The sequence below is a fragment of the Fusarium verticillioides genome, chromosome 11 (genome assembly GCF_000149555.1).
Source record: "Fusarium verticillioides 7600 chromosome 11, whole genome shotgun sequence".
Taxonomy (NCBI): Eukaryota; Fungi; Ascomycota; class Sordariomycetes; order Hypocreales; family Nectriaceae; genus Fusarium; species Fusarium verticillioides.
In genome coordinates this window covers 965,730-990,390 of record NC_031685.1, presented here as the reverse complement: position 1 = coordinate 990,390, position 24,661 = coordinate 965,730, and the positions used below count along the sequence as shown (strand labels likewise).

General features: G+C 46.3%; 8 protein-coding genes across 8 annotated transcripts; 5 read left to right on the top strand and 3 right to left on the bottom strand.

Annotated features, from left to right (window-relative positions):
* Positions 1-11: 11 nt before the first annotated feature.
* Positions 12-1,962, top strand: FVEG_10863 (hypothetical protein). Its single transcript, XM_018900031.1, has 3 exons — positions 12-774; positions 835-1,020; positions 1,074-1,962. The coding sequence occupies exons 1-3, from the start codon at positions 481-483 to the stop codon at positions 1,797-1,799; spliced, it is 1,206 nt and encodes a 401-aa protein (XP_018758223.1). The 5' UTR covers positions 12-480; the 3' UTR covers positions 1,800-1,962.
* Positions 1,963-2,448: 486 nt separating this feature from the next.
* On the bottom strand, positions 2,449-3,587 carry FVEG_10864 (hypothetical protein). The gene is made up of 3 exons (XM_018900032.1): positions 3,127-3,587; positions 2,885-3,075; positions 2,449-2,831 (listed from the first exon to the last, which is right to left on the bottom strand). The coding sequence occupies exons 1-3, from the start codon at positions 3,316-3,318 to the stop codon at positions 2,639-2,641; spliced, it is 576 nt and encodes a 191-aa protein (XP_018758224.1). The 5' UTR covers positions 3,319-3,587; the 3' UTR covers positions 2,449-2,638.
* Positions 3,588-4,101: 514 nt separating this feature from the next.
* FVEG_16904 (hypothetical protein) lies at positions 4,102-5,905 on the bottom strand. Its single transcript, XM_018906141.1, has 2 exons — positions 5,709-5,905; positions 4,102-5,626 (listed from the first exon to the last, which is right to left on the bottom strand). Exon 2 carries the CDS (start codon positions 4,687-4,689, stop codon positions 4,156-4,158), a length of 534 nt encoding a protein of 177 aa, XP_018758225.1. The 5' UTR covers positions 4,690-5,626; positions 5,709-5,905; the 3' UTR covers positions 4,102-4,155.
* On the top strand, positions 4,669-5,809 carry FVEG_10865 (hypothetical protein; the record flags this gene model as incomplete). The annotated part of the gene is made up of 3 exons (XM_018900033.1): positions 4,669-4,704; positions 5,145-5,377; positions 5,569-5,809. The coding sequence occupies 3 exons, from the start codon at positions 4,669-4,671 to the stop codon at positions 5,807-5,809; spliced, it is 510 nt and encodes a 169-aa protein (XP_018758226.1).
* A 6,650-nt stretch (positions 5,906-12,555) lies between the features above and the next one.
* Positions 12,556-15,342, top strand: FVEG_10866 (catalase-peroxidase). Its single transcript, XM_018900034.1, has 3 exons — positions 12,556-13,190; positions 13,261-13,657; positions 13,713-15,342. The coding sequence occupies exons 1-3, from the start codon at positions 12,738-12,740 to the stop codon at positions 15,263-15,265; spliced, it is 2,403 nt and encodes an 800-aa protein (XP_018758227.1). The 5' UTR covers positions 12,556-12,737; the 3' UTR covers positions 15,266-15,342.
* On the bottom strand, positions 15,293-17,731 carry FVEG_10867 (hypothetical protein). The gene is made up of 4 exons (XM_018900035.1): positions 17,487-17,731; positions 17,015-17,438; positions 16,906-16,967; positions 15,293-16,848 (listed from the first exon to the last, which is right to left on the bottom strand). The coding sequence occupies exons 1-4, from the start codon at positions 17,667-17,669 to the stop codon at positions 15,895-15,897; spliced, it is 1,623 nt and encodes a 540-aa protein (XP_018758228.1). The 5' UTR covers positions 17,670-17,731; the 3' UTR covers positions 15,293-15,894.
* A 3,139-nt stretch (positions 17,732-20,870) lies between these two features.
* Positions 20,871-21,791, top strand: FVEG_10868 (hypothetical protein; the record flags this gene model as incomplete). The annotated part of the gene is made up of 1 exon (XM_018900036.1): positions 20,871-21,791. One exon carries the CDS (start codon positions 20,871-20,873, stop codon positions 21,789-21,791), a length of 921 nt encoding a protein of 306 aa, XP_018758229.1.
* A 1,384-nt stretch (positions 21,792-23,175) lies between these two features.
* On the top strand, positions 23,176-23,676 carry FVEG_10869 (hypothetical protein; the record flags this gene model as incomplete). Its single annotated transcript, XM_018900037.1, has 1 exon — positions 23,176-23,676. The coding sequence occupies one exon, from the start codon at positions 23,176-23,178 to the stop codon at positions 23,674-23,676; it is 501 nt and encodes a 166-aa protein (XP_018758230.1).
* Between the last annotated feature and the right edge of the window lie 985 nt (positions 23,677-24,661).

Genomic DNA, 24,661 nt, shown 5'->3' with positions numbered 1-24,661 from the left:
ATAAGGAGCCTCATTAATTATGCACTCCTTTCATCTCGTGGCGAATGGTGCTCTAAAATCTTGATTCAGGACATCACACGTTTCGGTTGGCTAAGTCGCTTATGGTTAATTCTCATGCTATACCTCGCCAGGCACGCGATGCGTGGGATCGTCGCTCGCTTTAGGCAGGTAGTGGTTGCGGCCGGGGTCGACTATCTCGAACGATGACGATCATCGTGGCACATGTTTGACACGATAGGTTGCGTGCCGAGAGACAACCAACCCAACATCTGATCAAGGAACATGGCTCCAAGTTGAGGTGCACAGCTAAAGGAGAGACAGCTTCGAGAATCAAGATAAATAGAAGCCTCTGCCTCGATCGATATTTTCTCATCAAGCAACTCAGCTCTTCAGCCTTTACACCTACATTCACTCAACACCACTCTTTACAACTCACTCCATTCTTTCAAGTTCTCCAACTTACAACAATCTTTCTTCAAAATGCGATCTGCTACTCTTCTCGCTCTTCTCCCCTTTGCGCTGGCCGCTCCCTCTGCTCCCTCCCGCCGGGCCGAGCCCGCTCCCATTCTTCGCCCCCGCGGTGTCAAGCTTGTCGATGGCAAGTACATCGTCAAGATGAAGAAAGGCTTCCAGGCTTCTTCCATCGAGAGCTGGGTTGACAAGATGATCGAGTCCATCGAGGCCGATGCCGATTACACCTACTCCACGGGCTTCGGCGGTTTCGCGGCCAGCCTCAAGGAAGATGAGCTGAACAAGCTGAAGCACGACCCTAATGTCAGTGACTTCTGACTCATATGGAGCCAACCACAAAAGACCCCAGCTAACAAGGTTTAGGTCGAGTACATTGAGCAGGATGCTTACATTAGCATCGCGGCTACTACTCAGCAGAGCAACGCTCCTTGGGGTATTGCTCGCATCTCCACCCAGAGCCCTGGTGGCAGCACTTACACCTACGATGACAGCGCCGGTGAGGGCACTTGCGCCTATGTCATCGACACCGGTATTGATGTCGACCATCCCGTGAGTGTAGCCAGATTCCAAAGATGAAACAGCCTAATCTAACACAATTGCAGGACTTCGACGGTCGCGCCAAGTTCCTCAAGAACTTTGCTGGTGGTTCCGACAGCGACGGTCAAGGTCACGGCACTCACGTCGCCGGTACCATTGGTTCTACTACCTACGGTGTAGCCAAGAAGACCAGCCTCTTCGCTGTCAAGGTGCTCGGCGACGATGGCTCTGGTACCAACTCTGCTGTCATCGCTGGCATGGACTTCGTATCCGGTCACGCCAAGGATGAGAACTGCCCCAACGGTGTCGTTGTCAACATGTCTCTCGGCGGTGAGACATCCGATGCCGTCAACCAGGCTGCCAAGGCCATCGTCGATGCCGGTCTCTTCCTCGCTGTCGCAGCCGGTAACGACGGCAAGGATGCCTCTGGATCCTCTCCTGCTTCCGAAGAGAGCGCATGCACTGTCGGTGCCACCACTAGCGATGACACTCTCGCTGACTACTCCAACTTCGGCTCTGTCGTTGATGTCCTCGCTCCCGGTACCGATATCCTCAGCACCTGGCCCAACGGCAAGACCAACACCATCTCTGGTACCTCCATGGCTTCGCCTCATGTCGCTGGTCTCGCCGCTTACTTCCTTGGTTTGGGACAGAAGGCTGAGGGCCTCTGCGATTACATTGCCTCCAAGGCCCTTGACGGAGTTATTTCCAGCGTGCCTTCTGGTACTGTTAACAAGCTTATCAACAACGGTGTTGGTGGTGGCAGCAACAGCAGCAGCATCCGCCACTAATCTTGGCCAGCGGCCTTTCTCTTCTGAGTCTGATATTTGATCCGAATCTCGGTGAGATGGATACATATTCCTTTTCCGTACCTATTATGAGGTAGTTTCCTAGCTGTATGACGTCAAGCATTGAATAATAAAAGCATTTTTTTCGGCCGACTTCTTGAACCTACTTTGCTCCGTGATTCTGTCCGCTACCTGAGTGCTGGCGCTTGCATCCACTCTCTTCCATTGAGATCTCTTCGATCAGAATTTCTTCCACTGCGGCCGTGTCTCGGGAAACCTCACAGACTCTTACGGCCCATTCAGAACCATACAGCACTTCTGCACCTTGTCCTCCTATATTTTTCACTTCTGCCAGTCGTTCCTTCGATTCGAGCTCCGTTTCCATTTCGACACCGGCCAGCACCATAAGTAACAACGATCATATTATCGTCAATCCTTACAGACCCCCCGAGTTGACTGTGAGCGAGTACTGCACCACTTGTCGTATCAGCCATGCACTCGCTGTGCCCACCAGCCAGTCCCATCAATTTCCATGAATTCGCGAGTCAGTGTCTACAACGGATGCGGAAAGCAGGGAGAGAATGAGGTTACTGTCACAGTCCCTTGCGCAGCCATCACAGAACCAGCTTCGGATGATCACTTTTACAAGAAGCCCAAGCGAGCCAAATATCCTCACCAATAGGAGTCACTAGTTGAGTGAGCCAAACTGACATCAAACGGAAATCGCGGTACTGGATGAGTTTACCCCATTTCCATTAGACCATAGCGAGCAGAGGCAAAAACGGCCAGCAATCTGGGGCCTCTATCTGTATCTCAAGCGTAAGATCAGTAGTCGCTCTGCCCTACTCTTTCCAACCATCTCCAGCGCCGAGAAACCAGTTCGCGCCCACGAGTCGTAGTCCATGCTTCTCAACAAACTTGGCAGTATCGAAAGACCTTCTTTGCGTAAACTCTTCGCCTCCTACATCCTCCTTGGCAAGGTCAAGGCTGGCGGGTTGTCGGTACAATAGAAGCAAGTATCTGTGCGGCTTGGAGCTGCGTGGCCGTCAGTAAGTGAACACTGAGTACGTTGAGTCATCTAGACTTACTCGTCCTTCGGGCCAGGACCCAAGTACTCTGTGAGGGCAGGTTGCACTTGAGCCACTGCATCTCCACCGCTCAAAGGTCTCAGACCGGGGAGAACCCAGTGGCGCCAGAAGGCGAACTTGGGGTCATCTGGTGTTGGCGCATCAGGGTCGACAAGCAAAAGCATGTAGGTAGCATCCCCAGGAGCATCGGGCTAAACCTCATCAGCACTGAGCGAAGTGTTCTTAAGATACCCGCAACTTACTTCTTGATCAAACTGGATGCTAGGAGCGCGCTTACACTCATTCGCACGGAAGAGGTTCCCCAAGTTGACGTCCTTCCCATCGAACGAGACCTTGAGATTCGTCGTAGGCTTGAAGCCTTCCGGGATCAGGCTAGCAGCTGAACCGGGGACCAGTTCAGCCTCAACCAGAGAGCTCGATAATGCGCTTGACATGATGAATGAAGTATCAGATCGACTGACTTAGTTGTGAAAGATAAACGTTGGTAGCTGAGTGTTTGAGGCGGTTTCGATGACGGTGTATTTGAATGGCGACCCCACGTTGGGGGTTTGTATGACGTTACATTTGACTGGTGGAATAATATGCGTGCATCACCGCCAACAGAATGCTACCCCCAACATTAGCAGTCCTACTGGAGCGGTAGTAGCAATTGACTTTAGAATTAAACGTTTTGACGCGTGAAATGCCGTTCTGACGCGAAGCAAGCTCCGGCAACGCGTGCGGCCCGGCTACCCCACTCGTTAAGCTTATCGACAGGCTAACAGGCGATGACGCAATTGCATAAAGTCTAGGGTAGTGCTACCGCCATCAACCTCTAAAAGCTACAGCACCGAAAGACACTACATGGTAGATTACAAGAGTAATAAACTCTAACCTATACGCCAAACACGTTTGATGTATTATTTTGTCTCTTCTCTATCTGGTAAGAATGTATAATTATAGTGGGCGTGGATATTGACGGACTTTACTGTTTTCTCATCTTATCCTTGAAGTTCAAGATCGCAGCATTACGACGGGTCTGCAGTTTTCTGAGCAAGAAGAAATGCCCCGCTTGCCAAACCCTTATTGGCCTAGATAAGTGCAGATAAGATAAGACGATCGAGATTACATCATAGTCACGTGAGTTGGTGCACGATCGCTGAAGATGCTGGCGCGACTGGCATCATGCGACCGAAGCACCAAGGCGATCATGACCGAATGAGCTGACTACAAGACTTTGACTGACTGCGCGCAAGTGCTGCAACAAGTACAATCCGAGATATAACGGCTATCTATCTACCTCCATATCTTCGGTATGTCTTACTCTTCCAGTGACCCTGCTTCCGCAGACACAACGCGACCGTAAGAAGGAAGAGGAGCGTGTCAGGTTGCCGACTCCACTTGATCTCGACATGACAGCGCAATGCTGAAGTCTTTATGCTTGTGGCTTTATCACTGACCTCGGAAACCCAGGATCCCTTCCCCTTACCTGCGACAGTATCTGCCCTCCAACGAAACCATCCTCCCGAGCCCGATTGTAATGTGCTTGCGGAAATGACTACCAACATCGCGCTCTTCGCTCGAGCCTCCTTCAAGCTCGCAGAGCCTAGCATATAGACGAAACCGCGATCGCGACCGATTTCTACCCGACAAGATGCTCTGATCGGCTCGCACCCAGTTCCACGAAGCCCTCCGACCCGACACAATACTATACTTGCGAGTCCCGAGATGGCCTGATACATGCAGCGGACTTGTCTTATGCAGAGCCCGAAACCAGGCTTAGATTCGCAGTCGGGGTGGCCAAGATGTTGCACATTCGCGCGCATCGGACTCCGGAGCCCGTGAGAACATCACAACTGAGTGCATGCCGCTCCGCCTCAAACACCGCTTCCCATTGAACGAGCTTCGTATTTGAAGTACGTGAGATTCGCGCCTCGGGTTTTCGATCCCATGCCTGTGGAATTACAATCTCATCCGACGCCCGATCGATACGCGGTCAACATGTCATCCAACAATTGCTCGAGAGGGCCTGCGCCTTACACGCAACAAAGGAACACTGATGCAGAGAGCTCGGGTGCAATGATAAACCATTGCCCGAGTCCCTAAGGTCTTCCAATGCGCTCTCCAATAGCAAACGGCCAGTCATACCCGTCTTCTGCACTACGGATGTTGTGCACTTGCGCATCCGTAGGTGTTCGGGCAGAACGATAAAGTTCGAGTCCGAAATTTCGAGATGTCCGATCCTGATGCCACCAACCGCTAATTGTCCAACGGTCCGTAGGATGTTGCGTCCCGAGTCCGAGTTTTACACAAGAAGTCCGAGCCACGCGATGCCGTTGGCCGACGGACTTGGCAGCTCGCTCAGAGACCGAGGCCTTCGGTGTTCAGTGGAGATATTGTCCGAGGCGAAACAACGGATGCGAATGACGATGATACTGGGAAGCTGATTCATGGTATCGCTGAAACACTCTACGATTGCACCGATGTGTCCCATGGCCCAAATGAGAGCTCGAGGTAAGTCAATGTCAACGTAGACGTTGGCGTCATGTGTCGTGAACCTCAAACCACCTTCCAACGTCCGACTTTGCGCAACCCGTTACAGTCAAGTCCGTTTCCAACAGTAGGAAGACAGTAATTTAAAAGGACTATCCGTGCGTGCGTGCATCTCTTGTTCTTCGTGATCACTACATTCTTTAAACTTGCAGTATCTTCAAGGTACCAGGCACCTGCCTCTCAGCACCTTCCCCGAGCAGCAGAGCCTGTCTGGCAGCTAGTCAATTCTCCGACGATCATATGCTTGCGCCCTCTGGATGCAATGCATCGGCTGCAACGGAGGTATACATACCATTCCCTGGGCACTGTTTGACGGGGACAGCTGAGGCATTCCTCTCGTTAGAGTGGTCTAGTCGTGGAACCTCCGTTCGCAAGATCCGGGGTTTCCTGTAAAGCTGGAACGCGTTGTCTCTTTTGCTTGTGGGTGAATCCTCGTGGATCCCTCTTTTTGCCATGAAGCGGAGTGCGAAGGCCAGAGCTATATATTCTGTGATTAAGAGTACCCGTTGCTCGAGCCGAGGGAGCGGGGGAGGGGCCACTAAGCCAGCTTAGTTAGGCAAAAACCCTGAGACGCGCATAAAACCCTAAGATAGCCCCGCATAGCGGCTATCACAAATTTCGGGGTTTTTGTAGCTAAAATTAAGGATCTAAAGATATCAGTTAGTAAATATACTATTAATTTTATCTCCTTGCATTATATACTTAGCTATAAATCTTAGGGCTGCTTAGGCTATTATTTCCTTATACCTGTAATACTAAAAGGACTGCTTTTATAATATTACCTAACCTTTAAGCTTTTATTAGGCTAAAGAACGTTTTCCTAGCTCTAAAAAGATATCTATTACTTATATTATAAAAAAGCTTAAAGCTATAAATAGCTTTAATATTAAAGACTTTCCTAATAACTATAAAAAGTAACTAAAGCTATTAATAAAAGTAAAAGAAAAAGCTATTATAGCTTTTATTATATAAATATAAAGATTAAATTTACCTGCCTTTAAATATAAAGTTAAAGATATTATAAATACATTATATTACTACTAAGATCCTAATATATAGCTAGTTAATAAAATATAGTATAAGTATTTTTATAATAATTATTTAAAGCTTAATAAATTAATTTTTAAAGCTAAAAAAGCTTTTTATATAAAATATAAAGAAGCAGGTATTAAGGAGACTAAGTAATAGTTTTAGTAACTTACTAAAGTTATTACTAACTTTAAAATTAATGCCTTTAAGTATTAGAACGCTAACTAAGCTAAAATAAAAGTAAGAATTCTATAAGAATATATAAAATACTTTATTATATATATATAAAAGAAAGTAATTATAGAGGTTTTCTTTTTTACTAATTAAGAAAGCTATATAGTTATTAATATAAGTAATACTATAGGTAATATAACTCCTTTATAGCTAATCTTTAAAAGCTTTCTAATACTAAAGTAGGCTTAGATTAAAGGCAATTTTTAGATATAATTTATATAGTTAGATATAGCCTTTTTTAATACTAAAATAATACTATAGTAAATAAAGCACTTTAATAAATATTCCTAGGAAAAGTTAGCTACTATTTAATACTGTTAAAGCTTGAATAAAATAGCTAATAAATTCACTATAAGTAGTAGGATGTACTATAGTGACTGATAAGGTGGAAGAGGAGGAATTAGGTGGATAAAAGGTTGTAACTGCTGAATAATAAGGCATAGGGTAGGATTTATAAGATAAAAGTGGGTCTGTTAAATAGAGCGAATTTTTCCGAATTTAATGATATATATTATATAATAGAAAAGTTAATAAGTCTCTAAGGAAGAAGGAGTTCCGGTAGTGGGAAATCCGGAGTCTTATATAGACTCTATAAAAGAGCGGGCATTGTGATTCCCAAAGAGGGGTAGCCTCAATGATGATGAAAAGACTATCACAAAAACCGCCGAAATTCGGAGAAAAATATGATATACTTTTTACCCAATTTGGAAGGCGCTAGGCTTAGCTAGGCTTATAAAGCTAAAATGGGAAAGTAAGGTTTCTCGTGGTGTGTCATGAATCATCCAACTGAGGGGTAAAAATCTGATATACGTAATCCTCATTATATAATCATCACGTGACCTAAGTCACGTGACTTTCTTACTGATATTTCCTTAGTAAGAAATTATTAAAGTTTATAGAAAAACTTTAATATGTGGAACTTGCTCAATTCTCCACATTTTGCTTAGGTAAACACACCAATCGAAAGCCCTGAATTTTCTCATTATTTTGGTATATAATATGCCCTGATTAGTCATCGGGATCATAATATATTCCTTAGTTATATAATAAGACCTTTATATAAAGTCAGGTCTTAACAATTTCCTTAGTAAGAAATTATTAAAGTTTATAGAAAAACTTTAATATGTGGAACTTGCTCAATTCTCCACACTTTGCTTAGGTAAGCACACCAATCGAAAGCCCTGAATTTTCTCATTATTTTGGTATATAATATGCCCTGATTAGTCATCGGGATCATAATATATTTCTTAGTTATATAATAAGACCTTTATATAAAGTCAGGTCTTAACAAATACTATAGGCTTAATTTTAAGTAGTATTTTAGCTATAATAAGCACTTATAATAACCTAGAAATACCTTTAAGTAATATAACCTTCTTTTAAATACTAAAGCTATTTAAAAAAAAGGCCCTATATAGAGATTACTTATTATTAATAGCTTTACTAGTTATAGCTCTTTTACTTTTTAAGAATATTATATAAAATTTAATATCTTTATTACTTTCTTACTACTATATTTAATATATATCCTTTAACTTATAGATATAGGTATATTTTAATATTTAAAGAATATATATTAAAAAAAGCTTTATAAGGCATTAAAGGAAGGAAAACTAACCTTTAGCTGCTATACCTTTATAGGGGCTTTTTAAGTATAAGGCTTATAGCTTAGCCTTCTTTTTAAATCCCTTCTTTTTATATATTAATATTGATTTTTTAGGACATCTTTAATAAAAGCTTTACTAAGGTATATATTATCTTAGGCTTTAAAAAGTTAGGGATTTTCCTACTTATAGACTAATTAGTAGTTAAATATCTTATAAAGAAAAAGCTAAAGTTAAAGTAAGCTATTAATCCTGCTTTTTTATTACTTTTACTATTAGAAATAAGGTTCTTAATTACTTCTATAACTATATAATATATAAAAGACTAATATTATAATATCCTCAGTTTTCTATTATATTAGGGATTTAGGTATATTTAAAATATTATTAATAAAGCTATATTACTTAAAAAATATATAATAAAGTATATTAATAATTACTATACTTATATTAAGAAAAGATATTATAAGAGAAAGTAAGGAAAATATACTTAAAAAGCTTCTAATTATATTAATACTATTTCTTTATAAAAGCTTTATAAGTAATAGGATAAATATATTATAGAAAGTTAAAAGAAAAGTATTTAGTTTAAGATATAATATTAATAATCTTAGCTTATTTAAGAGCTTAAGGTATTAAAATAAAAGTAATAAGATAATAAAGAAGTTATAGTTAAAGGTACTATAAAAAAGCTATAATTTAAAAAGTAATTAGAAGTTATAGGAAAGAAAAATACCTATTTATCTATAAATATATAGCAATTTACTATAACTAAAGCCCTTAATAAATCTACTAATAGATTTATAATAAATATACCTTACCCTCTTAACCTTAATAAGTCTATTTATAATATATAATTTATAATAAAGCCTTTTAAAGTAATAGATTTTTCCCTCTTCCCTTATAATAATAATTCTATCGCTTTTTACCTTATAAGGCCTAATAAAACACTATACCCTAGCAATTTTAGCTCTAATAGTAAAGTTATAACACCCTTATTATTACCCTACTTACCTAACTATAAGTCACTTCCCTAGTTACTATTACCTTTACTTCCCTTAATACCCTGCCCTTTATAATACTAAATATAATATTATAAGTCTTTTTAAGACCTTATATAGAGAGGAAAGGAGGCTATAGAGGCTACAGTTATAAGGCAAGAGGAATAGAATACTGCCTAATTTAGCAGGAAAATCATTTCTTAAATTAGGCCTAATTAGATATAATATAATAGTATTCCCCCTTTAGCTATAGTTAATAGTCAATTTAGTATTATAAGAAGCTTTAAATAAGGCCTTTTTATTATTTTTAGCTATTTATAATATTATATAAATATCAAGCTATTAAAAAAGCCGATTTTAGCACCTGAAATCTTATTAGGCTAATATCTTAGGGTTTATGCGCGTCTTAGGGTTTTATGCCTAACTAAGCTTGCTTAGTTAGCCCCCCCCCCCCCCGGCTCGAGCCAACGGGTATTTATCGGGGGACGGTGGTCAAGACATTCCTCTTGTTAGAGTGGTCTAGCGGTTATGCATATGTTAATGTGCTAACAGTCGATTCTAATAAAGTCGCAAGAAGATACGTCCTCTTTGTGCCATTTAGTCACACGTTCGAGTGCTCAATCTTTTGCGATATTGACACATATCACACATATTTGATTGAAGCTATATACATCGCGATCTCACTACTGCTTCGTGGAGATCGGGGTTCAGACATTCCTCTCGATAGAGTGGTCAAGCGGCTTGACTGACCCCCCTGCCAATGTAAAGTTGTTTACAGCCTCGATTTCCTTTTGTTCATGCGTTCGAGTGTTAAACTTTTTATAATATTAATAGAGGCATCAGGAAGCCATATACACCATAATCTCATCACTGCTTCGTGGAGATCGTGGTTCAGACATTCCTCTCGATAGAGTGGTCTAGCCGGATGCCCTCAGGGGTGCCTAGTAAGTTGCACTAACTTAGGCTTGTAAAGTTGTTTACAGCTGCGATTCCTTTTGCTTATGCGTTCGAGCGTGTTTACCCTTTTTGGGATTTTTATTTAGAGGATAAGAGGCTGTCGCAATGCTTGACAGTGACAGTTATCAGCATGCGCTGCTGTACATAAATTACTTGGCAACCTGAATCATTATCTACCCATGATAGAAGCAAACCTCCAGCGGGATTACTTACTATATATACCACAATGTGACCAATGTAGTCGGGGTTGGGTTCAGACATTCCTCTCGGTAGAGTGGTCTAGCGGCGGATGCGATATAGCCTCCTGCTATATCCCTTCCTAGCTTTAAAGTCGTTTACAGCCCTTCCTCTTTTGCCCGCGCGTTCGAATGTCTTGATTCACTTTTGGAATTCCCATTTGAATAACGCTGGCTGTTGTGTTGACAGTATATATACGCCGAGTTGCGCAATGATTGTCGGAGGAAGGGTTCAGACATTCCGCTCGCTAGAGTGGTCTGGTCGAGTGGTTAGTGACGTAGCCGTGTAGCCATAGCGTGAAAGGGATAATCGCACTAACTCTCATTATACCTGTAAAGTCGCTTACAGCTCTTCCTCTTTTGCTCGCGCGTTCGAATGCGTTGATCTTTTGGAATTTTGGTCTGAAGAATTGAGGTTGTCGTCGCAGTGCTTGACAGTGCCGCTCGCAGTGGGGCGGTTAGTGGCAGATCATTTAGCGACTACAGTGGGGTCAACCACCTGTAGCTGGACGTCAACGCTCAACACTCGCTAGAGTGGTTTGGCAGTGCGACTTCTAAGTCTAGTGAGAATACTGATTGATGGGAAATATTCTCATGTCTGATGGGTGCGTTAATATAAAGACTAGACGATATCCAGTGGCTTTGGCTTATCCCTCATCCTTCTCTTTAGTACTCGATTGCTGTCTCTCGTATGAATTTGCTGAGCAACTGAGTTTAGTGATGCGTGTATTTCGATTGGCTCTAGTCAACCCGCCAGCATTGTCGCATGAGGTGCGAGCTTTGAAGTCACAAGTCTTGTCGCACCGAGATGATTGGGATTGCCAACAATTGAAAGAGATATATATATGCGCGTGCAAGCCATATCCTGATCCAATTGTACGCGCGTTTGTGTTGCACTTGAGCCGAGAGTCAGCAAAGGGGGGATCATGAGCCCCTCATGTATGTGGATAGTGAATCAAAACTTCAGATGGTCGCTAGGCCTGGCCCTCTTCGGAGGTACTGGTCAAAGATGCGATCATCCACCTCCATTTATTTTTGCACTTTGAAGGTCTCGAGTTCAATTCCTCATTCTTCTAGTCGGAGACTTTTCATCGGCGCTCGGCATCAATTGTCTTGGATGATGCGTCAAGATAATCCGACCGGAGGCTTGCAGCAATGAACCACTGACGACGCAGGTACCGCACGCACGCACGCCTGGAACGATTGATTCCATCTGTTGCAGAATGGAAATTGATTCCAAATGTAAGCGGGGCTCATGATTGGCTTGCGCATTTCGGGTCGTGGTGGGTGTTTTGAAGTTCTGTTAGTGGAACTCGATCATCTCTGATCATTTGGAATCTATTGCGCTTCATTGGATCCCTGAAACGGATTTTCACGCCGGCTTTAAGAGGCAATTGGGCATTTCATGCATCAGGAAGTAACAGCGATCGTTGCTACGCTGTAGGTTCACGTCAACCTAAGTCGTAATGCGACGATGGAATTGCCTCACTTTTACTACCGTGTTAGGAAGAAATGGATTGCGATGGTGAAGTTGACCCCGCTCTTTGGCCTGCCAATTTTAGACTGTGTCTGGCGGGAGGAAATCCGCAGTGGGAGATCAGAGCTCTCCCCTGTATCTCTCCAGAAGCTCAGGGCCAGGCGGGGTGAAATGGGCTGGTCTACGACGAAACGGGCTGCTAACACGCAGAGAAATCGGGTTGCTGTGGTGTTTGTTTTGCGGGGCCGGGTGAGTAACAGCGGTACTAAACCGATCACGGGGGGTCCATGCCTAGACTCCAGTGTCATGATGCTCCACGAAAGGTTATTCGGTGGCAAGCATTGGCATTCGCAATCGAGTAGGGGATCATGATGGAGACGATGGGACGGTTCCATGATTGTATTTCTAGATAATTCTATAGGGATTGATTCATCAAACAAGACCCGATGTCTCTCTACCCGCCGACCCGACGCCGAAGTGTTCTGGACAGCGACGGTTACGAGCCTTGGTTACACCAGTTGCTGAGTTTGGACAGCTTCCCCGCACTTGCGAAGGGCTACAGTGCGTCATGCAGTTGACTTTTGTTGACAAATCCGGCATAAGTTTCCGATGATATTGTCTGTACCTAAGGTAGTTTGACGAGATTCCGAGCGTGATCCGGGGAGACCGTTGACCGTGTCGCCTCTAAAAAGAGTCCACTCACAGTCGTTCCTTTTCCAATCCACGGCCACGGTCCTCGCGTTACGGTATATAAATGCCAAACTCCACCCCCGCATCTCCTCCATGCCTCGGTTTCTGTTCCCTTCCTCTCGTATTCTGTCCTTGTCTGTAGCGAGGAGGACTCTGAATCTGAACCAACAACAACACTTCAGGTTATCGCTTCATACTTCAGCTTCCAAAATGGCCGACGAGAGAAAGTGTCCCGTCGCCCATAAGGTCCCCAACGTCGCTGGTCACGGCGTTACCCACCAGAAGTGGTGGCCCGAGGCCCTCAAGACCAACATCCTCCGTCAGCACAGCGCCGTTACCAACCCCTACGGCGAGAACTTCAACTACGCCGAGGCCTTCAACTCTATTGACTACAACGAGCTCAAGGAGGATCTGCGAAAGGTCTGCCGCGACTCGCAGGACTGGTGGCCTGCTGATTTCGGTCACTATGGTGGTCTCTTTGTCCGTATGTCGTGGCACGCCGTTGGAACATACCGTGTCTTTGATGGCCGAGGTGGCGGCCGACAGGTAAGAAATCCATCCATTACACCCTCTCGCTCTCTCTTATCAATCGCGCACAAGTCTAACAGCGTCATAGGGTCAGCAAAGATTCGCCCCCCTCAACTCTTGGCCCGATAACGTTTCCCTCGACAAGGCCCGCCGCCTTCTCTGGCCCGTCAAGCAAAAGTACGGCAACAAGGTCTCATGGGCCGATCTGATCGTCATGGCTGGCAACGTTGCCCTCGAGGATATGGGCTTCAAGACCATTGGCTTCGCCGCTGGTCGTCCCGATACTTGGGAGGCTGACGAGGCTACCTACTACGGTGGCGAGGATACCTGGCTCGGAAACGATGTCCGTTACTCTGATGGCCACCCCGGAACCACCAAGCCCGGCGCTACCGATTCCGATCAGGCTCCCCACAAGAACATTCACACCCGCGAGCTTGAGAAGCCTTTGGCTGCTGCTCACCACGGTCTTATTTATGTCAACCCTGGTTAGTACTCCCAAAGCCAATAATACGTAATGCGCGTACACTAACTTTATCACAGAGGGTCCTGATGGCAACCCCGATCCCGTCGCCGCTGCGCGCGACATCCGCGAGACCTTCGGTCGCATGGCCATGAACGACGAGGAGACCGTCGCCCTCATCGCCGGTGGTCACACCGTCGGAAAGACCCACGGCGCTGGCTCAACCGACCACGTCGGCCCCGAGCCCGAGGCCGCTGACCTCGCCCAGCAGGGTCTCGGCTGGTCCAACAGCTACAAGACCGGCAAGGGTCCTCACACAACCACCTCCGGTCTCGAGGTTACCTGGACCAGCACTCCCGTCAAGTGGAGCCACGACTACCTCAAGTACCTCTTCCAGTTCGAGTGGGAGCTCACAAAGAGCCCTGCTGGCGCTCACCAGTGGGTTGCCAAGGATGCCAACGCCACTGTCCCTGATGCCTTCGATCCCAACAAGAAGCAGAAGCCTACCATGTTGACTACCGATTTATCTCTGCGCTTCGACCCTGAGTACGAGAAGATCTCTCGTCGCTTCCTCGAGAACCCAGACGAGTTCAACGAGGTTTTCGCCAAGGCCTGGTTCAAACTTACCCACCGTGACATGGGTCCCCGCGACCGATACCTCGGCCCTGAGGTCCCCAAGGAGGTCTTCCTCTGGCAGGACCCCGTCCCCGAGCGTGACTACAAGCTCGTCGATGACGGCGACATCTCCGCCATCAAGAACGAGATCCTCAAGTCTGGTGTCGACGTTTCCAAGCTCGTCTCTACCGCTTGGGCCTCCGCCTCCACCTTCCGAGGCAGTGATCTCCGCGGCGGTGCCAATGGCGCCCGTATCCGCCTCCAGCCCCAGAAGGACTGGGAGGTCAACAACCCCGCTCAATTGAGCAAGGTCCTCAGCACTCTTGAAGGCATCCAGAAGAAGTTCAACGACTCTCAGTCCAGCGGCAAGGCCATCTCCCTTGCCGATGTTATTGTTCTTGCTGGTTCCGCCGCTGTTGAGAAGGCTGCTAAGGATGCCGGTGTTAACATCACCGTGCCCTTCGCGCCCGGCCGCACCGACGCTACACAGGAGCAGACCGACGTCAAGTCGGTCAACCACCTCCAGCCCTTCGCCGATGGTTTCCGTAACTACGGCTCTTCTACAGACCGTGTCAAGCTTGAGCACCAGCTCATTGACCGTGCTCAACTCCTCACCCTCAGCGTCCCTGAGCTTACCGCTCTCATCGGTGGTCTCCGTGCCCTCAACACCAACTATGACGGCTCATCGCACGGTATCTTCACCAACCGTCCTGGTGTCCTGACCAACGACTTCTTCGTCAACCTGCTCGACATGAGCACTGAGTGGAAGGCCATTGGAAACGGTGACATCTTCGAGGGTACTGATCGCAAGACCGGTGCCAAGAAGTGGACCGGTACCCGTGTCGATCTCGTCTTCGGATCACACGCCGAGCTCCGCGCTACAGCTGAGACATATGCTGAGGCCGGTGGACAAGAGAAGCTTGTCAAGGACTTTGTTGCTGCTTGGACCAAGGTGATGAACCTGGACCGATTTGATCTTGCCAAGGGTTCTTCGCCCAAGGCCTCTCCTCGACTGTAATTAATGAGCAATGTAGCAAAATACCATTGAGAATGAATGATTACGAATTTTACTAGTTAACTGTATATGTCCTCTATTCTGTCTCTAGTGATTTACTTTGTGACTGCATGTATTGATCAATTGATCTTGGCTTTACTCAACGTCCTCAGAAGGTTCATGATGGCGGGGTAATGACGAGCCTCGGCCCGGAACTTGATCGGGGCTTGCAATAAATACCATGGCTCCGATAGGCCTTCACAACGCCAAATGGCACCATTTGTGCGACATGTACAGTCCAAATTCATCATCTGGGAATGGCCTGACTATTGATGCATTGTTTCATTGTTTTGCGGCGCATTTGCTGATGCGCTGGTCCAGCCGAAGTTGTCCTCGGATCTGATACCGCGCGCCGGCCCCACCGCCGGTTCACATTCCGATCATGTGAAGTGTCGTTCCGATGAGGCTGGACTCAAAGTCGTCAATAGCTTAGAACAAGCTTGGAGGAGTATGAGTCCAGGCTTATGATGAGATCTACTATATCCTAAACTAGGGCCAAGTTCTGCTTTTCTCTTTCCAGTAAGGCAGCGCTCTCGCCCTATCCTCTTTGACGATCCTGCCGCTTCGATGCTTTCCTGTAGAGATATCCTTTTCTAGTGGGAGAAGTATCCAGAGTTAGGAATAGGTGCTCTATCCAGCTTGAAGTATCCAGGCTGCAGCTTCTGAAATACTTGTTGAGGATCATACTTCTTTGCAATGCTCTTCAGCTTAGCCTTATTGCCTGACCCGTAGCTTGCAATGACATCCTGGTACTGACTTGCGTAGTTCATGTAAACGTAGTCGTTGTTGACTCCGCGAGCTTTGGCCTCCTTGGTTACTACCTCGAAGATATCGGAGATCCAGCTGTAGATGGCGTCATCGTCAGACTTATTAGTCCACATAACGGAGAGCTGCAAAATCAATAGAGGTCCATCCTCAGGATCGATGCCAAGGGCGTTGCCTCCATTCTTCTGCATCTGCTTGAGCTGGGGAGTAGTGATGCCTTGCACCACAAGAGCAGGTATAATGCCAGAAATATTAGCTACCGTAAGAACAGTCTTGTAAAAGTAATCCCTCGTGTATTCCAATATGCCGTGATCGAGCTTGGTGGTAATAACGTAGTAGACCTCGCGAAGTCCCGGAGGGCTGTCACTCATGAGCTCCTTGCCCCATCCGGCGAGAACTCTGTTCTGCGTGGTATCAGAGACGGCCTCAATCTTGTTGAAGTCCTTCCATATGGTAGCATTTCCGGCGTCAGGCTCGGCGTAGTACATAGTGGGCATAGAGAATTTGTTGCCCTGATAATAGACCCAAGGGACGTAGAGCCCGGCCTTTGGGTCATTCTCAGAGTTCTTTAGAATATTGAACAGAGCGTCTGTGACTTCGGAGAACCTGTCTTCTGTATAGATGCGAGATCCTCCCCACATCTCGCTTTTGGGAAGGGGTATGGTCTTGAGGTTGAACTTGACAACAAGACCGAAGTTATTCCCGCCTCCACGAAGAGCCCAGTAGAGATCAGGGTACGATTTGGCGCTGGCTTCGACTATTATGCCATTGGCGAGTACCACCTTGTAGATTGGTTAGCTTGGAGGACTAGCGACATCTGAGTGGGCTGGGATGGTTACCTCGTAGCTCTGGACATTATCGCAAGCCCAACCATAAATATTTGAGAAGAATGAGATACCGCCTTCGCCCAGTTAGTCACGAGTTATGCCGGAGAGGTAGTTGATTTACCTCCCGTGGTCAATCCTCCAACGCCGATGTTATAGAGTCGCCCTCCAATGACACTGACGTCAGACTTCGCCAACTGCTCGTACACAGGCCCCCAGGTGTTGCCAGGCTCTATCGAAGCAGTATTCTTATCTTTGGACAGAGAGACATCTTTCAAGTTAGCAAATGAAATGGTGATGCCACCCTCAACGGATGAAGCTCCAGCAAAGGCTGCGTGGCCGCCACTCTTTGCAGCGAAAGGACATTGTGCTAATCGAGCCAATAGTACAGTTACAGAAACGTGACTCGGCCGTTGAGGAATGAAGATGCAGTAAGGGTTGACCTCTGCCTGGTTTGAGGACCAGTAAGAGGCAGTGAAGTCCCTGAAGTCCTCTTCGTTCCTCGTCTCAACGGCGGCATCACCGTAGAGTATCTTCAGAGAGGCGCACTATTTTGCTTCAGCCACATGAAGGTTATCAGACTCCGATTTACATACAGCAGCGGCGCAACCGGTGTCAGATCTTTTAGGACCGTCCACGGATACAGGAAGCTCTGAAACGTCAACGCCTTGGTCAAGAAGGGCTTGAGTGATGTTGAAGTCCTTGGTCTCAAGCAGAGAATCGGTGGCGCTTGATTTGACAACCAAGAAGGCGGCAACGGCCAGTGAAATACACCGCATGATGACTAAAACTGGTGAGTGAAGACAAACTGGGAGGTGACAAAGAAGATATTTGGGCAAAGATTTATTGGTTTTATATCACATTGAGGCATTTCCAGGCCAGTAACTGTAGAATGGGACGCATTAGTATGCATAGCCCCCACTCTCTGGTGCGAAAGTAATAAAAAATATTTTTTCTTCTACAATGAAGCGTGTTGGTCGCTTGCATCTTGTGAAAGGAATGGCTTGGATGCAGCCAAGTGGCGTGGATGCTGTTGGTCCTAGGATTGTCAAGGATAACATACAAGAAACAGCCCACAACTCTTGCGGAATCTTGGCAACAACGATCAGGAAAGTGCTTTTATTACTTCGCATGTCGTGGCTTTGAAGCACGAAGGTGTGATGAATAGTGTCCAAGTCACATTCCAACCAAATTCATCAAGCGTCTCGACTATCGAAGACCCAGCGGGATGTTACTTGGCTACGTGGTCCTGTATGCATGCACACACGGACGGGGAAGCATCCGACAAACCAGATCCTAGTTCTCATCCTTGGCTGCTCCGCAATCCGGTCTATCGAACTTTAATTCTTAAGGGGCTCCATCCATATGTCAAGCTCGTCTGCAACTCTTCATCCCATATCACAATCCTTGACGCCAATGCGAAACTGCCCCGGGCATGTAATTGGTAGAAAAGGCGATCCTGTAAGCAGGATACCATGATGGCTTGCTCTACTGAAAGGAGTATGGTGCAGTGTGCCAATGTGGCTGTTGGTTGCTGCACTGGAAGAAGCGCAGCTGTCCTCTTCCCTCTGTGACAGGCAGCTCAATCCTTTTGTTCATCCAGTTCCAGTCTGCTTCCAAACATGAATACCCTTACTCTTTTCTGATAGTCGACATGATGAAAACATAAGTTTCCAGGTCTTTGATTCGAAATATAGGGGATCGCCTTGATCGTTGTTGCTTCAGTTGCCCATCGCCTGTTGACCCTCGCGATCATCCACTATAAAAGTATTTGAAGTGAAGATGCGTGGCTGGCTTCTTGTGATGTCTGCTTTCTTGTTCTCGCGATCCTTTACCTCTACATTGTTCCTGCATTCTTTTAATTGACGAATTCTGGATAAGGGGATTGTTGAGCCTTACGCGGTAGTCGAAGATGATGCGCTATTCATATACAAGGGACTCTTCACCGTGTGGGTATGTCTCTACTTATGCATTCGGTAAGTAAAATTCTCGTCGCTCTGGATGTATAGGAGGCTACTAGTCCAACTGCCTCTTAATATGATTCTACGGTATGCTTTCGTAGGATTTGGAGTGTTGTAGAGTGAATTCGTCAGAATGCCAAGTGATTGACGAATTAATCGCCATTTCTTCGTGGATACTGATAATATCCTCACTCTCTTCCTTGCATCATGCTTAGACACGTTACACCAGTTCTATAACCGTGTGTTTTTAGAATTGGCCAGTAAGAGACGAATTTTCCGGGCGCGGACGATTGCCGAACACCTTGTGGTATTACTCATCGAGGCAGATGTCAAGTTCCTGTGCGAACTAGCATGTGTCTGATGGTTGGAAGTATCACCAACGCAGCAGTCAGCGGCGAGCTTAGTGTCTTGGTTAATAGACAGATATCTTCCTAGCCACGCGCATAGGAAGACAATATAGTTGGCAACAGACTTCTTGAACAAGTCGAACGAGCGGTGAAAGATAGGTCATGTTGGATAACAGACTTGCAGTAGCCTATAGGCTTGTCGAGTTTTGAACCATAGCTCATGTACACGCTCGTAAGTGGGCATGAAGTTGTGGCCGACCGCGGGAACGAAAGTGGTTTGCACTGAAGGTGGAGAGTTCCTGAAACTTGACGTTAGTGAATCGAGAAAAGCCATTCTGACCTGTATCTTCTGATGAGCTGTGATTCTCTTTGTTGGACAGGATCAAGCTGCACACGGCGTTGATTCCGCGTACGCTTCAATGTCCAGAGATGAGAGAGGCTGCATGCTTTTGTGTGACCGCTAAATTGCCAAGGAGCAACAACAAGACGACAGGCTAGAAAGCAAAATGAAGAGCTTAAGGTACGAATATACAATAAATCATATCATCCTCAGGTGCCTGAAAATGTTTGTCCCTGCTCCACGGTGCATGGGAAGCCTCCCTTCGCGGGGAGCCATTGCACATGTTCATACAGCCCTAGCCAGTGCAGAAACCTACTAAAGGACAGCTGAGATAATGGTCAAATACGAGTAACTGTGGATATTCTGTCCTTCAGCATAGCTTGATGGGACCGCTGCTGGGAAGACTGTAAGAAGGCAAACTGAGACCCCCCTGAGAGCCTTTGGCATAAGTGTATGTACATGATGGATAGCAAACGAAAATTATGGTAGAGGAGTAAAGAGGGGCTAAGAAAGCATTGCACTCACTTAAGTTGTCAGTCCTGCAGACCTCTACATACTGTGCCATCCTGACCTACCAGTTCCTGCGGACAAACTGTATGTTCAGAAACAACAAACTCAATGGGATCATGGGGCAGCCTCTACGAAAGTACAAATCTGGAAGAGCCTCGTCTGTCTCGAAAAGTCCTTAGTAGCATGCCGCCATAAGATGGGCGGCTGACTACCTGATCCATGCTGTTGGACCCTGAAGGGCGGCACCGGGGCGGCATGAGCGGCATACACACCACTTCAACTCTGACAAGGAAAAGACACCGAATAATAGTTCTGTGGGGCGAGCGTGTACAATGAAATTTGAAGAAACGCGGCCCGGAAGAGTCAGCGCGTCTTCGGCGTGCTCAGTAATCAGGTCCCGGCAACTCTAAAATTAGAACAAAAACAGACGCCCGGTGCACCAACCACATTCGATAACAGTAAGAACATCCTATGAACTCAATGTACTAAGGGAACTGGGCAAGTTGAAGCATAGCGTTAGACCGAGGGTAAGGGATTTCCCAGCGGTGGGATAAAGTGAGAGGCTGAGTTTCTGACGTCGCAGGGATCCTTTGTCGAAACTACTGGAGATCTGTGACCGTGCTTTTCGGGAGACATAGGCGGGCTTTGGCTTGGTTCATGAGATCGCGACAATTAAACAGGTATAAAATATCCATTCCGACCTGTTATAAGCTAACATAACTGATATCTTCGTTGGAAAACTAGTCCTTCTCTTCATTACTGCCACTCGCTCCTACACCCTCAGCAAACACTATACCTAACCAGCCACCAAGACTTCACGAGATGATCATTGGCCGCGTCATTGGCGTAATTTTGCCATTCGCACTCGCAATCGCGGCTGCCATCTTCACCCTCGTTCCCGCGCTCGCAGGCGTCACCGATAAATCTCTCTACCTCATCCAACTCGACTTCGAGAATCTGAGCATCAGCCCTGCAAGTGAACTTGTCGACAAGATCTTACCACGTGCCGAGACAATCGAAAAGAATATTACTGCCGAACTCCTTGGGCTTGACAAGACCTACGATATTACGCTCTGGGGATACTGTCATACTGATGGAGGCGATAAGCGACAGTGCTCGAGTCCCGAGTTCGATTGGGTCAGAAAGACTATATCAACAGACCAAATCAAGAGTGTTGATAAAGATGTCGAGATCAAACTGCCGAAAGAGGTCAAGGCTGCTATCCAAACCTTTGGATCGATGACGAAAGGAGCTGAAGTTGCCTTCATTGTGGCCTTGATAGAGCTAGCCATCGAGATTGCTCTTGGTATCTTTGCCGTTTGCTCTCGCGAACTGACATGCTGGACATGGATGGCAAGTGGCCTTGCTTCTGCGTTTGTCCTCGCGTCAGCCATTCTCTCTACTTCCATGGCTTCCGTCTCGATTGGCGCCGTAGAAACCACTGCGAAGCTCTATGGAGTCAAAGGAAAAGTCAACGTCGTTTTCCTCGCCACCATTTGGATTGGTGCTGCACTTGCTATTGCTGCAAACCTCCTTTGGATTATACCAACTCTCTGCTGCAGCAGCACCACCACCAACCGAAAGGACCCTGAAGGCAAGGGACTGCTTGAGCGTAGTCACCACTCTGGAGCTTATGCCCCTATTGATGATGATCATGAGCTGCAACCTACATATCACAATCGTGGTCTAGAGCCATCTCCCCGCACTGATCTTGCCTATGAACCATACAGCCACCAGGTTTAAGGCCATGAGCCAGTTGGAGAAGTTAAGAATGCTACGCTAGATCGTTGGTACGATTGTAACTGGTAGGTGTCTTCGGTCATAGGATCCTGCAACACATCGAGGGCATAGCTGTCATCTGGATTTGCGTTTTAGACTTGTATACTGGAGCATTTACTAGACTTTGTCAGGCCGCAATACTTAAGCCCCCAAACTCAGCAACCCGAACTCATCATTTGGGTAAAGCTATCACTGAAACTATTATGAAATCCGAGTCTACCATCGGTCAAAAACTTGCCATAGATATCAGTGACCTCAAGCGAACGTCCGATCCTGCTGCATCTGCAAAGAGAACATGGACATGCTTATCGCCACTGATATAAGTTCTGTAGTGTGATAGCTCCCTCAGTGCTGTTTAAGCTAAGTCGCCAACTAAAGCTGACTGAAGTCTCGCAGTCCGAAAGGCTGATGGCAGAACCAACCGACTTCATTGTATCGCAATGGCCATGTCAGGGGTAGTCGGACTTCATCAGTAAGCAGAGTGGAGACATGTTACTAGATGTCATAAGCTTTAACTATGAACTAAAGTCAGTTCTGAGTAAGTAGTTGCAAATTCCTCTCATCACACGTGTTCCTGATACACAATTAATATTGATATCTCTTTTTCTTGGTCATTCGATTCCTCCTAACTTTGTTCTGACATGTGCTCCTGAAGCCGAGACATCTCGATGACAATAAGCCCTAAAATCCTTCGCATATCACTGTTCCCGCTCTAAATGCAGATCTGCCCTGACTATGCCTTGCCAATCCCCGCCTCGTGTCTTAAGTCGGAAAAGAGTATTTCAGCTATTGAGCTTGCTTACTCTTGCCATCCAATCAGAAATTGGCAAACCTTCAATCCCCTGATCCCGAATCCCCAGCTAAGTCACCATACGAGACAGTAGCATTACGTAGACAGTGGAGATATTCACAGCGGACTTCCACTTTTGAAGTAATGATAGCCGAACATCTTGACCTACTTGCCAAGCTCAATGGACATTGAAACTGGACTTGGTAGTTGATCGGCAGATTTTGCTGTCAGCTCAGCCTCGGGTTTCCTGATCCCCCGAGGGTTAGATGCTCTTCGTGGGGTAAAAAGGATCAAACCCCGACTCATCCCTTATGGATAGCAACAGGCAGCAAGTTTGTCTCGTTGAAGGATTCTAGATGTAACATTAAACCGGTCGAGGTGATGTAATTCATGTGGTATGGGATGTGAGTTGGCTGAAGGCTTGAGCTCGGGAATGACTGAGTGCTAGAATGCGTGTATATAAGTGGCAGACCATCTTTCAATGTCTTCTCATCAACCACAAGCATTCTTCAGCCTTCACAGCCCACCAGAGCAAACAATCTCCAACCTGTTGTCAATATGCCTTCTCTCCGCAACACTCTCTTCGGCCTTCTGGCTGCCACACTTTCATCCACGGTCGTAGCCGAGCACCTTCGGGTTGTCTGGTCCCAAGGCGACTTCTCAACCATCTCCGGACCCAGTGGCGGAAGCCAAAGCGGTCACAGTTCCGGCTTCACAATCCTTAAAGACGACGGCACTGCCATTTACAGCAAGGCATATCCCGCCGACCACTCTCCCTGCTACAACACCGGTGATGGACGCGAGTTCACCTTCGGCGGAGATTGTTGGACCAAAGAGCGCAAGTTCCGCTGCAAGTCCTCGTTCGCTGGTGACCCCGAGACATGCGAGGTCAAGGATCAGGACGGAAACAGTCTGGGTACTGGAGAGGGCAAGACTGACACAACCTTCATTGGCATCGCTATCGCGCAAGATTCTGCTTGTGTTGTTGAGTTCAATACCGATGACGATGAGGATTGCCCTAAGGATGAGGACAATAACTTGGGTGTCAGATCTGGTTAGCTGTCATCAGCCCTCGAGGGGGAGGACCAGGCAGCAACGAGGATATCGAGGTGCATTGCCATTTTTTGTGAATACGTGTTACTCGTTTTCATGTCAGAGTACAGAGTTTTTGCCACACAGTAAGCGAGACCATACGGCCAAATGATTCGAGCCCTGATCTTTCATAGGCCCCTATGAAAATATACTTTGCAGTTTAATTATCGTATCAGAGATACCTTGATATACGTTTCTGTATCGGTGGCGAATTTTCAGACCTCGTGATGTGATAATCACCAATGAACACAATCATGTAACTCGGCGTAGACTCCGTAAGGGCAGACATGGTTCTTTTAAAGGACGTACTGCGTAGATGAGGCATACTCTTGGGAGGCCTTGTGTGAGTTTGGTTGCGCTGCACAGCAAATCAGAAATTGGGAAATATAGGAAAACAATAGCACTGCCACAAAAGAAGATTTGCCTTACATAACCCTTGAGGTTATTTGCTGGGAGTAGCCTTGCTCTCACAATGAATAGACTGCTGTCCAATAGAATTGCACGTAGACAAAGTAAGCTTTCGCCGTATACCATTTAAGTTTTGCTTTATATCCAAGTAGACCACTTTTGTCAAGGCATATGTATAAAGGACTTTCAATTTAACGAACAATAATTAGTCAATGTTGAAGGCGATGGATGGGTCGAGATTGTTCATGTTCAAGATACTTCGTGGAAACAGTTTGAGTCCTGAACTATCTTGCCTATCAATAGTTCGTCGTAAAGTCTTTTAAAGACAGGAATGTCTATAAATATCCAATACATCTACTCTTCTTCTCTTACTCCCTTTCTTCCTTATCATTATTGGAACCCAAGAAAGCTATGAAACTAGCCCAGCACATCAAGAGAGATCTTCGCCTGGACAAATCTCCCTGAACACCATTATCCACTAAACAGTCAGTCAACCGTACCCCTCACCGTCATGTCTTTAACACACCAGAACCCCTCTACAAGT

Excerpts from the sequence above, each read along its gene's own strand:
- FVEG_10866 (XM_018900034.1), top strand. The coding sequence starts at position 12,738 with ATGCCTCGGTTTCTGTTCCCTTCCTCTCGTATTCTGTCCTTGTCTGTA. Across the intron at positions 13,191-13,260 it reads GCCGAGGTGGCGGCCGACAG|GGTCAGCAAAGATTCGCCCC; the intron begins GTAAGAAATCCA and ends ACAGCGTCATAG. Across the intron at positions 13,658-13,712 it reads TCTTATTTATGTCAACCCTG|AGGGTCCTGATGGCAACCCC; the intron begins GTTAGTACTCCC and ends ACTTTATCACAG.
- FVEG_10867 (XM_018900035.1), bottom strand. The coding sequence starts at position 17,669 with ATGCGGTGTATTTCACTGGCCGTTGCCGCCTTCTTGGTTGTCAAATCA. Across the intron at positions 17,439-17,486 it reads ACACCGGTTGCGCCGCTGCT|TGCGCCTCTCTGAAGATACT; the intron begins GTATGTAAATCG and ends GAAGCAAAATAG. Across the intron at positions 16,849-16,905 it reads ATAATGTCCAGAGCTACGAG|GTGGTACTCGCCAATGGCAT; the intron begins GTAACCATCCCA and ends CCAATCTACAAG.
- FVEG_16904 (XM_018906141.1), bottom strand. The coding sequence starts at position 4,689 with ATGCGCGCGAATGTGCAACATCTTGGCCACCCCGACTGCGAATCTAAG.
- FVEG_10863 (XM_018900031.1), top strand. The coding sequence starts at position 481 with ATGCGATCTGCTACTCTTCTCGCTCTTCTCCCCTTTGCGCTGGCCGCT. Across the intron at positions 775-834 it reads AGCTGAAGCACGACCCTAAT|GTCGAGTACATTGAGCAGGA; the intron begins GTCAGTGACTTC and ends AACAAGGTTTAG. Across the intron at positions 1,021-1,073 it reads GTATTGATGTCGACCATCCC|GACTTCGACGGTCGCGCCAA; the intron begins GTGAGTGTAGCC and ends ACACAATTGCAG.
- FVEG_10864 (XM_018900032.1), bottom strand. The coding sequence starts at position 3,318 with ATGTCAAGCGCATTATCGAGCTCTCTGGTTGAGGCTGAACTGGTCCCC. Across the intron at positions 3,076-3,126 it reads GCATCCAGTTTGATCAAGAA|CCCGATGCTCCTGGGGATGC; the intron begins GTAAGTTGCGGG and ends GATGAGGTTTAG. Across the intron at positions 2,832-2,884 it reads GGTCCTGGCCCGAAGGACGA|CTCCAAGCCGCACAGATACT; the intron begins GTAAGTCTAGAT and ends ACGGCCACGCAG.